The 14,034-nt window shown below is 58.7% G+C and overlaps 1 protein-coding gene across 6 annotated transcripts in view; it reads right to left on the reverse strand.

The window, feature by feature from the left end:
* Positions 1–14,034, reverse strand: part of PTPRF (protein tyrosine phosphatase receptor type F) — a 77,127-nt gene that overhangs the window by 48,271 nt on the left and 14,822 nt on the right. For all 6 annotated transcript variants that reach the window (XM_074221638.1, XM_074221636.1, XM_074221634.1 and 3 more), the window contains exons 5-6: positions 13,416–13,557; positions 1,723–1,911 (exon numbers count right to left, since the gene is read on the reverse strand). In XM_074221638.1, the coding sequence (XP_074077739.1) occupies positions 1,723–1,911; positions 13,416–13,557 (331 nt within the window). The remainder of the gene's footprint in view (positions 1–1,722; positions 1,912–13,415; positions 13,558–14,034) is intronic.

Genomic DNA, 14,034 nt, shown 5'->3' on the forward strand with positions numbered 1-14,034 from the left:
AGGGCTTGCCCCAGCCCCCTCCAGACAGCTTGCCCTGGGGGCTCCTAAAGCCCTCCAGGTCTCAGACAGTCAGGTAGACCAGGGAAGGAGGACAGCCTCGACCCTGTGCCAGTGGAACCCAAAATTTCAGCTGGTGGCCCAGGTTCACCAACTGCAGCAAAGTCAGACCCCACTGGGAAGAGTGGAGGCAGCCCAGAGCCCCGTGGTTTAGACCAGACCTAGAGGAGGGTGGCTGGGCTGGGGAAGGGAGAGAAGGCTCAGGGACCTGGTCAGCTGGATCCGAGGATCTTTAGGTCATCCTGCGGAGGGTGGCTAAGCCTTCATCCGCTTGGCCTTAGTGGGCAGAATGGGACATGGCAATGAGGCCGAGGTGGGCAGGATGGCGGGAACAGCTTTCTCCAGGAGAGCTGGTCCAGGGGGAGGGGGCTGGTAGTGGGGAGTCTGGATGAGGGGCCTTCCCACAATCAGCACAGCATGGTTGGGCAGAAGGCGCAAACCCAAGCGATGTGCAGAAACCTCCACATGCATGGGCTTTATTGTGGGTGCCTTAATTAACTGCATTACAGCTGCCTCCATCTTGTTGAGTTTTAATTAAATTAAATGAGTGGATTTCTTCCCTGCGGCCCAGACAACGGCTGGCGCGTGGTCCCAGCTGGTCTCCTCCCCCCTCCAGTGGTCTCAGCGGCCTGGTCTGCCTCCCACCATGGAGGTAGGGAAAGTACGTGCCCTCTTCTGGTCCCCTTTTCAGGATGGAGAGACCAAGTGACCCCTGCTCCCTGTGGAGGGGTGTCTCCAGAGGTTCAGCGTGCTGGTCAGCGCCCCTGTCATGGGGTTGGAACTCCCCAAATGATGGGAATGTCCTCAGGGCCAGGGTGGTCAGAGATACCACTGGCTGTGAGGGTGTTTGAGTCCCCACATCCCAGACACTTTGGAGGTGGGGAAAGAGGCCAATCAGCAGGATAGTGGGGCCTAGTGAGACCCCTCCTCCACAGCCCTTCATCTCACTTCCTCTTGGATACAAGTGGCAGCAGCAATGGTCTGTGAGGGGGCCTGGAGGAGCACGAAGGGCCTTCAGCCCCTTGCAGGGGCAATCTTGGACATCTATCCCCTCCCTTTGGCTGATGTTGCTCCTTCCTTGGTTTAGCCTGGTCCCGCAGGGCCATCCATGCTGCTTCTGGTCTGCTTCTGTAAGTGGGGGCACTGCACTGCTTCTCTGGACCTCACCACCCAGAACTGCAGAGGGGCCTCCTGGTCCAGGTGAGGAGTCACTGGTATGGGGGAGGGCTCTGATGCTACTCCACACTTTCTCTGACCCAATACACCGCTGGGACTCCAAGCCCTTTTTGTGGCAAGCCATGCCCCTCCTCATTCCTCCACTGAGCTCACAGGATCACAAAGGAGCAGATATGACTCGGTCCAGCAAAGGAGAATGGGGCACTGGGGTCCCAGATGGTGGAGAGAATTAGCAGCCAATGTATGTTCTCAGAAACAAAGCCCTCGCATGACCCCTGGAGGGGTGGACGCCACATGGTCTTGGGTCCCACTCTGGCTGTAGGAGTTGGGTGGGGCTGGGCCCCTTCCAGACTGCAGACCTCTCCTCCAGACTGTCACTGTCCTTTCTGGGATGGGTAACCACCCAGGAGGAAGGTGAAGGTGGGGAGGAGGTTGGCACTGGGGGTCTGAGCAGGGAGCCCACTTTGAGGTGGCCCTGGGGACACGTACCTGAGCGGAGCTGCTTGATGCGTCCATTGCTGGCCGCTGGGTCCACGGGCAAAAAGTCCTTGAACCAGGAGATCTCGGGGTCAGGGTTCCCCCCTGCAGCACACAGCATAGTGGCTGTCCTGGCCTTCTCCACCACCTTCAGCTGGGGCCCCATGTCAATGGTGGGGAAGCCATGTGGTAGCTGATCCTCTGTAGGGACAAAGAGCAGAGGTGTCTGTGAGCATGCACCCAGTGAGGGTAAGGGGGCAGGACCCTGCCCTTGTGGAGCTCAGTCTGGGGTTAGTTGCTGGAGAGGACCTCGACCTGGCTCCGCAGCAGGGCTAGAGTTCCAAGGAAGGCTTCCTGGAAAAGCAGGGAAGGGGAGTGAACCAGAAATCTGACCCAACGTGTGCCAGTTCCACCTTCCCTTCTCCATCAAAAGCCCCTCTGGAGTCCCCTGGAGCTCCAGAGGATAGGGAGGAGGGGTCCAGTGGGGCCGGTGTCCCCAGGCTAGCCAAGCCAGCTGCCTCCAATCCCACTGTGGTCCCAGAGCTCTGGGTGACCCTCACTGGACTGTGTGCCCATCTCCAGTTGGCTCCAACCTCAGGTCACCCCGTTTCCCCTTGCCCACTCTCGGTTACACCTGTTGCTTCTTCTTTGTCTTTGAGCCCACACCCAAGGGCTAGCACAAAAAAGCCTCCCTGACCTGAGCCTAGGCCTCTCTGAGGGCCCCCTGCCTCATCTCCTCTAATCCTTCCTGATAACCTGAATGTGCCCCCAGACCATCCCCATACCTCAACTCCTCCCCATGCTTTAAAGCCCAATTCAAAACTGAAGGAAGCCCTGACCTCCATACCAAGGCTCTCCCAACAACCCCCCCCCCCACACACAATGGTTTCCCACCAGGAGCATCCTGGTAAATCAGTTCTCTATACTGCACTCCCTTCCCCGGGGTGGGCATTGGGTGGAGGGAATGGTCAAGGTCTCGGAGAGCCCACACCAAGTCTGCTGGCTGCCCAGGAGCCCCTGGGACGCCCCCCCCCCCCACATCCCCGAGAAAGGAAGACTTCCAGACCGACGGCGTCAGCACTTATTGGAGCCGAGAGCACTGATTCCACGGTCGATACTCTGATGTGGCTCAACGGCAGCATTGATGAAAGAGTTAGCAAAACAGCAGCCAAGAGCTCCTGGCCGCTTTGTCAAGTATTCACTGGCAGCAGTTTGGCTGGGCCCCCACAGCACCCCCAGGGCCAGGCCAGGCCCTGTCCCTAGTCCCCCTGGCCCAGGCCAGACCCTCCACAGCCTCCCTAGGCCAGGCATGCCCCCCCCCCCCAACCCGGTCAGACCCTCCATAGTCCCCTGAGGTTGACAGGGCCTGCCTCTTCTGGGATGCCTGCGGGCAGGGGTGCTTTGGCCTGTCTCTACCAGTGACCCTGGTACTGGCAGGAAGCCAGATACTTGTGGAGGCATCCATCCCTCCTGACAGACATAGCTGTGCCCACAAAGGCACCAATGAGAAGATCAAAGGGCCTCAGTATGGGCAGGGCAGGTCCCTGGCACCCAAACTCTTGATCTGCATCTGTGTCCAGAAAGATCCCAAGACTTCGGAACTTCTGGGAAGCTTCTCTTTTCATATCCCTACATCTAATGAGGGAGGTGAAAGCCTGAGAGCAGGGCCAGGGTCTGAGCCCCTTCCCCAGTCCCCCAGGTCTCTCTCTCTCTCTCTGACTCTCACTGCTGTCTGGCTGGTCTCAGTCTCACTCCTTCAAAGCTGGGCATAGATGACCCTAAATCTCAGCTTATAGCCTGGCAGTGGATGCCCCCAGAGACCCTCAACCTTTAGATCCAATGTGCAAAGGGGAAAAGGAGGGGCTGGAGGAGGCCTTCTCCTGCTCCTTCTTTGATCAGAGGAAGTGGAGAGGGGAGGTCATGTTTTGGGGGTGCTCCTAATTCAGAGACTATGACTTTGGGATCCCAGTGGCCTCGGAAACATGTTGTTTCAAGGGGCTGCTGTTGGCCTGGCTCCCCACAAAGTTGGCACCATTCTGGCCCCTCCCAATGATTCCATCACCAAGATCCTTCCAGAGCCAGCAGAAGCGCCGGGCCTGGCTGACTCATGGCCCCACCCCCAGTCCAGGACGCGTGGAGAGGTCAGATGGCCTGAGTCCAAGGAGAGGGAGTGCCATGCCATCCTGCCTACCACTGTTTTCCTCCGGCCCTCCCTTGACACCAGGCCTGGGATCATCTCCTCTCCCATACTGGACTTACAGAGAAGGAAACTGAGGCCCCATGAGAGAGGAGATTGGTCCAAGATTTTATGTGGAGAAGTGACAATATAGGATTTGAATCCAGGTCTCTTGATAATAAACCCTAACATCCTTCTCCTTCCTCTGGCCTGGGTACACTCACATATGGACCCCATCCACAAGAATCCTCCTCTGACATCCCTCATAATAACCAGGGCAAAACCAGGTACATATTCAAGAGCCCACAAGGGTAAACTGACTAATCCAAGGTCCCACAGCTGACATCAGAAGTGGGACTTGAACCCCAGTCCTTGGTCCCAGTCCAGAATTCTTTCTAGTCCACCAGACAGGATAGGGGAGTCAGGGAGATGTTCTCATTGTCCCTGCCATGCCTTCCAGAGGGATCAAACCCAGGGGCATGGGTGGGGGGAGCTCTGAAGGGCTGCTTCAAAAAGGGAACAGAGCTGGCCCCCCCATTCAGATTAAAGCCCGCTGCCACCACATCAGGCTGGGGGGTGCACAGCACACAACCCCTCTTATGTACTCATTCACACGGCTGTTTGGGGGCACAACGAGGGGCTGGCTAAGTATCTGGACAGAACTGATCCAGAAATGAGAAAACCCCTGGGTGGCTTGGAGTGCGGGGACCAGGTCAGATCCAGGCTGGTTGGGAGGCCTTTCCGGAGGAAGAGGAGGAGGACCACTTTACCTGTGAACTTGGGTGCTCATGACCTAACCAGGGTCTATGCCTTCAGATCGGGTGGGGTGGCACCAGAAGGGGCAGAGACTGAGGACGAGTCAGAGTCCAGGAGCCTTGACCAGGGTGGGCCCCCACTTCAAGCTCCTGCCAAAATGCCACCTCCCACAATTCCCTCTGGAGCTGGCACATGGCTTATCTGTACAGAGCCATCTGCACATACCCATTAGGCTGGGGGCTCCTCCAGGGCAGGAACCCACTTTGGCCTTTCTTGAATTGCCCAAGGTCCTGAGACACTGTTAACTCACCAGATGGCATAGGGAGGTGGGGAGGAGGGCTGAGGGGCCCAGCAGAGGGGCCAGAGGGGGGGCCTCCACTACAGGGGACCTAGGGCACAGGAAAGGCCCTTCTCCAGCTCCTCCAGGCTTGAAGAAGGGAGCCAACAAATCTCTGGTCAGGTCCTGGGCCTCAACTTCCCTTTCAAGCTACAAGGCATACTGGCAATCCTCGCCATGAGGGGTTTGGCTACGACGCCTCCCAGGTCCCCCAGACTCCATGGTCCAGGCCAGGCCAACCACACTGCCAGGCCATAAGTAGAGCAAGGTGGGCACAGACCCCTGAGGCAGCCAGGCGCTCCAGTCCTCTGGGTACACAGTAGCTCCTCTGCCAATGGGATCCACCTCAGGGGTCAAGAAGCCCCTTGGAATCGCTAATGGCCAAAGTGAGCATTTTCTGAGGCTGGGCCTGAGGCAGCAGGGTATCCCCTCATACTACTGGTTAGGCGGGCAAAGGGGTACAGCAGAGAGGCTGAGGGGAGAGGTCTCATCCATCAGGGGCAGCTCTGCCTCAAGCTGTGTGGCCACATTCCCAGGCCCATGGGAAGAGGATGTTCATGCCCAAGGATGGAGCAGGACAGAGGGCTCTCCCCACCCCTTGCCACGGTCCTTTGGAGCTTCTCTCTCTCCTTTGCTGACACTAGCCTCACTGCCCTGGGAGCTCCCTGAGGGCAGGGCCTGTATCCCATCTATCTTTGCCCATCCCCAGAAGGGTAGCTCACACATGGGGCCGGGGGCGGGGGGCAGATTCTTCCTCTGATGAGAGGGACTGATCAGGATGGTTGTCCACTTTGGTAGGAACAGTTGGGGGAGGGGTGCTGGGAGGGGGTGGCCCCTCTTCTCTCTAGAAGCTGTGGCCCCGCCCTGGCCATCCAGCCCAGAGCTCAGGCGGCAGGCCCTGCTGTGCGGCAAAGAGCTCGCCTGCCCACCCGCTGCCCACGGGCTCTCCCTTGCAAAGCAGGCACTGAGACCAGCCTAATTAAGCTGCTGGAGTGCGGGCACCATGGCGACGGGAATCACACAAACGGCGGCAATCCCCCCCCACCTGCTTCAGATGTGGAGTGAGCTGCCAGGCTTGGGCAGCCTCAACCTGTCCCTGAAGAAAGGCCAGGCAGAGGAAAGCCCCCAGGCTCTGCCAGGGTCCCTCACCCAGGCTCCCCACACCAGGGCTCCCCAGGGAGTGGCGATCAGGGAGGACAGAGACTCGGACCTGGGTTCAAAGCTGGTCTCAAGCACCAACTGGAGGACCCAGGTCCCTTCAGGCCTCTGCCACAGTGAACCCACATGTAAACTGGGGAGGAGAGGTTAGCAAATCACTTTGCAAACTTCAGGGTGCTATGGAAATTCTGGCTGCCCCGTCATCGGCTATGGCCAGTCCAACACCAGTGACTTGGTGGCAGGGGAGGGGTCAAAGCCAGGTACTGGCCTCGCAGCTAGGACCACCCTGACCTGAAGCAGACTCTCCCAGAATGACTGGCTACACCCTGGCTGGAGACCTTTTAGGGCAGCCTCCTGCATTCTGGCTCTTTGGCTGCCATCCAACCTCAAGGCTTGTGGACCCCAGCCTGCCCTCCCCAGGATCCTTGTTCTCCATCCTCCAGCTCATTCTGCTGCTCTTCCTCTGCCAGAGCTGCCCTCTTCCGCCCATCCACACGTTTCCATCCCGACTCATGGAGCCCAGAAGGGAACACACCCCTCCAGCTGCTCTGACTAGGACCCAGCACAATGGGATGGTCAGCCCCCAAGCTTTCATCCTCTCGGAAACCTCCCACTGCACCCCAGCAGAGGCTGCCAGGAAGCCAAATGCTCTCAGAGGGTCTCTGAGAAGGGGGTGACTTCACCAAGGCTCCCCCCGCGCTGCCCCACCTTTCATGTTGTCTCCTGTCTCCTCCAGGCCCCTGTAGTAGGGGCTGGTCAGGCCAGCTCTCTGAGCCCAGGAGAGGAGGGGAGCTCTGGGGAGAACGGGGTGCAGGCCAGCTTCAGGAAAGTCTTCCCCCTGGGGGATTCCAAGCGCCCAGCGGCGGAGGAGGAAGCAGCCCAAGCCCGCCATCTGCTCTTGTAATTCAATCCTCTGGCAATTAGCTGCCGCTCTCAATCTCATTAAGACACTGAGCCTCGTAAACAGAAATCCCAGGCCTCTGCCTCGCCTCCAGTCACAAGGCCCGTTCATGCAAAATTCAGAATGAGCATGGGGACCCGACCCCACCCGACCCCCCATCTGTCCAGCTGCATCCTTGAATTTCACTGATAGGGAAACTGAGGCAGAGAGCAATGAGGGAGCGGCCCAGAGTGAGCGGAAGCTCAGGCTACACCAAGCACTGAGGGCAGGCAGCGGGGGAGAGGGAGTGGGGGTTTCTTTCTTTTTGGCCTGCTGCCTGACCTTGAGACTTCCTGCTCAAGTTCTCTGACCTTAGACAGCCCCTAGCTGTGTGACTTGGGGCAAATCACTTAACCTGCTGCCTCAGTTTGCTCAACTGAAAAAAGGGGAGCCCTTGCCTCTCGGGGGTGTTGTGAAGTCATATGTGAGCCTGCCCGGCAAAGATGAAGGAGATGCTGTATAAATGCTAACCCCCCACCCCCATGCCCAGCCTCATTCAGATAGAAGGAAGAACACATTCAAGGTCACAAAAAGCAGGGATTTCTTGAACTCAGCTCCTTTGGGACCCAGACCCAAGACAACCAGTGCTCACCCCCACATTCCCTCCCCACTTCTGGCAGGAATCTGGTCAAGCAAGGGAGATGGTGCAGATGGGTGGGTACCTGGAAAACAGTCCCAGCTGGCCTGAGAACCAGTGTCAGGTGGGCAGAGGGCCCAAGGTCTGGCTCTGAGGCTCATGCCCAGCCATCTGGCATCTGGGCCAGATGGGCCCATCAAGACCACCCAGGTGCCCACGGAGGTGGCTCTGGCCTCTGCCAGGGCTGTCTTCCCATTCTTCTGCAGCCTTCCCACTGCCCAGCTCAGGCCCCTCTGGTTACCATGGTGATGGGGGTGGGGGAGGAGAGAAGGAAGAAGAGAGTAGGAGCCCTCTGGGAGGAGAGGGGAAGCAGACCCTGCAGCCCAGGGTGGGCCGGCATTCAAGGCCCTGTCCAACCCCCGTCCTCCTCACGGGTCCTCCTCCCTTCCTGACCTCATCCAGCAGCCTTCCCTGATGGCCCTGGGTGGGGGTAGGGGGACAAGGGGTTCTGGAGTGGGGAGGAGCCTTGAGGCTGGGGTCCTGCCCTTGGGCTGGGAGAGGGGACCTGAGGTGCCGGTGGCAGAGCATGGGGGGGGGGGCTCCTGGGAAGGACACTACAGGAGCTGCCAGCCTCAGATACCTGCCTGCGGGGGGGGGGGGGCGGCGGCGGCATCTAGTTTGGGGAAACAGGGTTGACAATAGAAGACTTTCTCCGTTTGCGGGGAGGGGGAGACCCGAACGGGACCATGCAGGAGAAAGTTCATGTCTCCCCCAAAGGACTAGCTTCCATAGGTAGAGAGATAGGGAAGGATGGAGGCAGGCAGGCCCCCACACCATCCCCCTTCCTGGAGTCCACCTGTGCCTGGCTCAGGGAGTGGCTCCCTGGCCCCTGCCCTCCCCTGGAATCCCTGCAATGTCTCCCCCCACTTAGTCCAGCTGAAGGCCCTCCTGCTCTGGAGGGGAGGGGGCACCTGGAGCTCCGTTCACAGGCAGGACATGACGTCAGAAGCTGAGACCCTAGGAGTTGGCAGGGCCCTGAAGGGACCCCCCCCAAAGTGGTGCCAGGATCTCCCCCGGAGGCCACTCGGCTCTGGGGAGTTTGGGCCCCTCCCCCAAGGGCCCTGGCAGATGGGGCCCAGAGAGGAGGCTGGGCTCACGCAAGCAGCCAGATGGAGAGTCTCTGCAGCCAGACACCCCAGCAGTGTGGAGGCCGCCGTGGCGTCTGTCGGGGTGACCCCCTCACCCGCATGTTTACCAGCCACCAGAGCAGTGTGTGCACAGCCACACCCACGCGCACAGACTCAACGGGCTGGAGCCCCCCACCGGGTGGCGCATGAGCAGGCGCGGGAGCCCCCTCCCCCTCTCCCCTCCCCCCAGACGGCGGCTCCCCATTCTTCCACTCATCAAACATGGCATCTTAAAAGCATGTTTTGTTTTTTAATCTGGGCTCTGTGGGGATCAGTCTGAAGCTGAATGGTGGGGGGGCCCTTGCCGCAGCCCCCACCTGCCAGCCTGGCTGACTCCCACCTCCCTCCAGCTCACACTTCCCTCTCACTATTGGCCATGAGAAGCTGGTGCTCAGATCACCCCCCTTTTTACAAATGAGGAAACTGAGGCCTCACAGGCCCCATCCCCCAGGCTCCCTAGCTCTGGACATCTTGCCCTTTGTGTAGCCCATCAGCCTGGAGGTCCACTCAAACCCCCGAATCTTTTTCAGACAAATCAGTGCCTCCTCAGGCTCCCCATCCTGGGTCTTCTATCACAGAGGGGGGCAGTTCAGGGTCAACACAGGCTGGCTGCCCCCAAGGTCCAGGAGGATTCCAGCATCCGAGAGCCCCTGGCCTTGGCATGAGGCCACATGGCCACTATCCCCAAGATAGCCTCTCATAGCTCCTTCTCTTTCTGAGGGCTCACTCACTGTCCCTTTAATGTTCCCAATGGAAGTTCTGTCAAGATGCTTTTCTAAAAACTGGGACCACCGGCACCCCCCTCCAGGTCTGTGGCCCCACTCCCCAGACGGTCCCTCCATCCAGAGAGGAGGCTGATTGCACCTCCCCTTCTCAGGTTCCTTCCCATGAGGCCTCACAGTGGGCTGGACATTCCCCGAGCGCCCTGGCTGTCCCCCGGGAGGCTGCAGGCCTGGTCTGTTTCTTTCTCTGTCTCTCTGTCTCTCCTTTCCTCTCCCAATTCAAGCCTTCAGTCTCTCAGAGCTGCCCTATTCCCCAGCCCAGGATCTGAGCCCCTGTGGAAGAGATGGCCGAGTCTACCACCCCAAACGTCCCCGGATTCTTGTGGGGTCAGCCCCAGGTGCCAGGCAGTCAAAGGCTTGGCTTTCTCTGGTGTCTTTTGGGGGGGGGGTGCTCGTTCAGGCCAGACTGTATTAGCTGTCCCCAAGGAACATCCCAGACCTGACGTTCTATCTCAGAGGCTCAAGACAGGCCTGGAGGATGAAGAGATGAAGTCACCTCAGGGGAGTGAAGAAGAGAGGACAGAGAGAAAGAACAGGGAGGGGCCTGGGCTGGCTCTGGGGGGGTTCAAGCAGGGAACACCCCCACATCCAGGTTGGCCCTCTCTACAGTTCAATCTGTCTTTAAGCTCACTGCTAGTGGGGGGACACAGCTGGATACTGGACAGGGGTACGAGGGCAAGATATCCTGAGGATCTTGGGGTCTACTTGGGGCCCAGGAGTTAAACAAAAGGGGATATCAAATAGACTGTAAGGGAAAGGACTCTTGGAAGGGAGAGAAGAAGGGCAGCGCTCCAAAGCTGAGGACCCAGCCCCAGAAGCAGCGGGCCAGTTGAATGGCTGTGGATGGGTTGGGGGAGAAATGTGAAACCAGCCCGAGAGGGCAGGCTGAAGCTGGGTGGGGAGATTACTAAATGCCCGGGGGCTGTGTTCTCTCCAGGCGATGTGGAGTCCCAGAAGGTTCTGGAGCTGGGCAGCAACATGGTCACACACCGTGCTGGGGAAGGTCCCTTTGGCTCTTCACAGCCAAGAAAGAACTAGGGAGTTGGGGGTGAAAACTGAAGTCAATGGTTTTCACTTTTTCCCCTGCTCTTGTGGTTTTTCTCTTTTGGCCTGCTTCATTTTTCACAACATGACTAATATGGAAATACGATTGGCGTGCCTGCACACGGGGCACCTAGATCGCATCGCTTCCTTGCTAACTTGGGGGGGGGGTTGAAATTCAATTTTACAAAAATGAATGTTGAAAACATCTTTATATGGAATTGGGAAAAACAAAATACTATTAAATGCAAAAAACAATAGGAAGGTCATTTTGGCAGCTGAGCCAAAAGGGGAGGGAGAGCCGCCAGTAGGCAGCCTGAATTGGGAGTCTTGGCATTTCCACCTCCAGAGCACCTCATGTTTCAGGGCTGGAACCAAAGTCAGGGAGACCTGGGTTCAAATCCCACTTCAGACACTTCCTAGCTGGGTGACTCTGGCTGAGTCCTTTAACTTCTGACTGTGCCTCAGCTTCCCCATCTGTACAACAAAGGGGCTGGCTATGGCTATAGTCCCACAGCCCTTTCTCTTCAGGCTGTGGTGATAGAAACAAGCTCTGGAGAGAGCTTGGGGTGGAGGGGAGGACTGGGTGTGGAGGAGCTGATGTGGCGCTCTCCTGAGAGAGAGGGAGAAGAGCAGAACCTTAAGTGTACCTTGTGAGCGTGGCCCAGAGGAAGGCCCGGCAGCTGAGCCTGCCCCATGAGGCCTGGTCTGCATGGCCTCCCACCCACACCGACCACCCCGTCTGGCTGGCATTCAAGGCCCACCCCAGGGTTGCTTCCACTCTCCCTGTACCCTGTACCATCCCCACCCTGCCAAAGATGCCCTCAGATGGGAGCTGTCTGGCATTCAAAGTCCCCTGCAGCCAGGTTGCCTGATCCTTCCCTTCCCTTCTGCTGTGGCCCCCCAGAAGCGGCTGCAGGCTGGCCAGGCCTTCTTCGCTCCCTCCCTCTCTAAGTAGCTTCTGTTTCTTCCCCCAACACACAAAAACAAGTTGGAGTGGCTCTTGGGCCAAAGGGAGATGGAGGGCACACATCTACTGAGCCCCCCAAAGCTGAGCTAGGTGACACCAGAGACCCAACTCAGTTGGAGACCCCTCATGAGGGCAGCAAGGTCAAGGCTCGTGGGGGCAAGACGGGGCGGGGGGCAGGCCTGGCCTATTCCTCTAAGAGGATGTGGGGAGTGGGGGGGGGCCTCTACTTGTCCAGGCCATCAGCCTTCCATCGCCAGTCAGGGAGAGGAGGCTGATGACCCCAGAGCTCCTGTGGCTGCCGCCGGCATTCTGCAGCTCTGGCTCCACCCACTCCTGCCCTGGCCCAGCAAGGTTTCCATAGCAACCCTGGGTGGACCAAGGAGGCTGGCGGAGGGGGCGGGGCTAGGACCAAGGTCTGGCAGCCTGTGAGGCTGAGGGGAGCCAAGCAGAGGAGGCCCAGGCAGGTGGGCGGGAGGGAGGGGGAACCAGAGGCACCGCCGGAGAGGCTGGTGGGGGAAGGGGAGGCGAGAGATGGAGGCGGGAGATGGGCCAACCCAGGGGAACAATGGGCAGCAGGCTCCTGAGCCCTTCGGAATTCCCGGATCCTCACAATAACTCCAGGGACGGGCACCACCATCATTCCCATTTCACAGATGGGGAAACTGAAGTACAAACAACATGAATAAGCTGCCCAGCTACTAAGGGTCTGAGCCGGGATTTGAACTTGGCTCTTCCTGCCCTCAGCCCTGAGAAGCCAGCCGGTCCTGCTCTGGGTGCACCTGAGCCAGCCCGCTCCCCAGTCGGAGCAAAGGCGGGGTAAGGGGAGGGTGTGCTCTTGGGGGTCCCAGGCCTCCCTCAGCTGGTGCTGGACAACTCTGCCACCTGACCTTTCCAGGCCCTGGTACAGCTTGGGGTTTTCGCCCTCCCAGTCTGCGCTCCCTCAAACTCTCTCCTTTTTTTCAGGTGTTTTTTTTTGCAAGGCAAACGGGGTTAAGTGGCTTGCCCAAGGCCACACAGCTAGGTCATTATTAAGTACCTGAGGCCAAATTTGAACTCAGGTCCTCCTGACTGCAGGGCCGGTGCTCTATCCACTGCACCACCTAGCTGCCCCCTTACTGAATTCCTGAGTATCCTTTCAGACTCAGAGGGAACTCCCTCAGGAAGCCCCCCCACCCAGGAGATGCTGCGAATGCCAGCATGGCTCCGGGAGGATGTCCCACCCAGGAGAGAGGGAGGCAAGGTTGAGATGCCAGCCTTTGGGGGTAGGGGGGACAGAAGCTCTTCTTCCCTTAGTCCTGGTCTCTACTGCTAGCCATCTCCTGGGGCCATCTTAAGGGATCACATACAGCCAGTTCCTGGGCCCTGGGCCGAGGCCGTCTAGACTAGCCCTCATCCTCTCCTGAGGCCGAGGGACTTGTCCAAGGGCCCCTGGCCAGCTAGAAGGCGATATTTGATTTGTGCTGCTCTGCTTCTGAAGACGTCTCCACCAGTGGCCTCCCCGCCACAGCTCACCATACCCTCTTGGGAAGGTTCCCCTCCCCAGTCATCACAGATGCATTGATGGGGGACATCCAGTCTCACTGATCATCACACGGTGACCACAGAGAGACTTCTGACCATTACAGACAGACCACGAGAGAGATCCAACCTCACTGACCATCCCACTGCAAGGGATGACCCAGATTTGACCAAGTGACTTCTGGCCTCCCTCAATGACCACTGCCCAGCGTCGCATCAGACGGCACACAAATTTGGGGGGCTATGCGGCCCTCTGCACGTACCATCCAGCACAGTGAGCTTGGCGCTGATGTTGATCTCGCCCAGGCTGTTCGTGGCCGTACACTCGTAAATGGCCTCATCCCGGTGCACCCGCAATGGCTGGATGCGGAGCACAGACCCGGCCCCATCGTCAAACTCAATCACCTGAAGGAGGAAGCCAGGGATGGGGCTGTCAGGGAGGGTATCCCCCTTCCTGGCTGTCTCTGGAGCTGGGGGTGGGCCCTTGACACAGGAGGGGTACACATGAGGGAGGGTGGAGACCTCAGTCCTCCTGTATGGAGGTGGCACTGGGGAAGATGGGATGCTCCTATAGGTGGGAGGGGGCTCATCTGGAGGATGAGGAGTATACCAGGCCTACCCCCTTCTCCTATCCTCTCAGGTTCCTCAACATCTTGCTTCCACTTCCACAAACTCATTCCAAACCCCAGGCCCCACTCTTTGACTGGGACCTATATCCCCCTCCCCTGCAAGCCCCAAGACATCTAGATCTGAGCTTCCAGCTCCAAATTCTGAAAGAAGGAATCTTCCTAGGCGTCTTCTTCCGCTCACCTGAAGCCCTGAGTTAAGCCTGGCTACAGGACACTCAGGACTGCCTTTCCCCACACCACCTAGCCTTCTCCG

Source organism: Macrotis lagotis, chromosome 2, assembly GCF_037893015.1.
Source record: "Macrotis lagotis isolate mMagLag1 chromosome 2, bilby.v1.9.chrom.fasta, whole genome shotgun sequence".
Classification (NCBI taxonomy): Eukaryota; Metazoa; Chordata; class Mammalia; order Peramelemorphia; family Peramelidae; genus Macrotis; species Macrotis lagotis.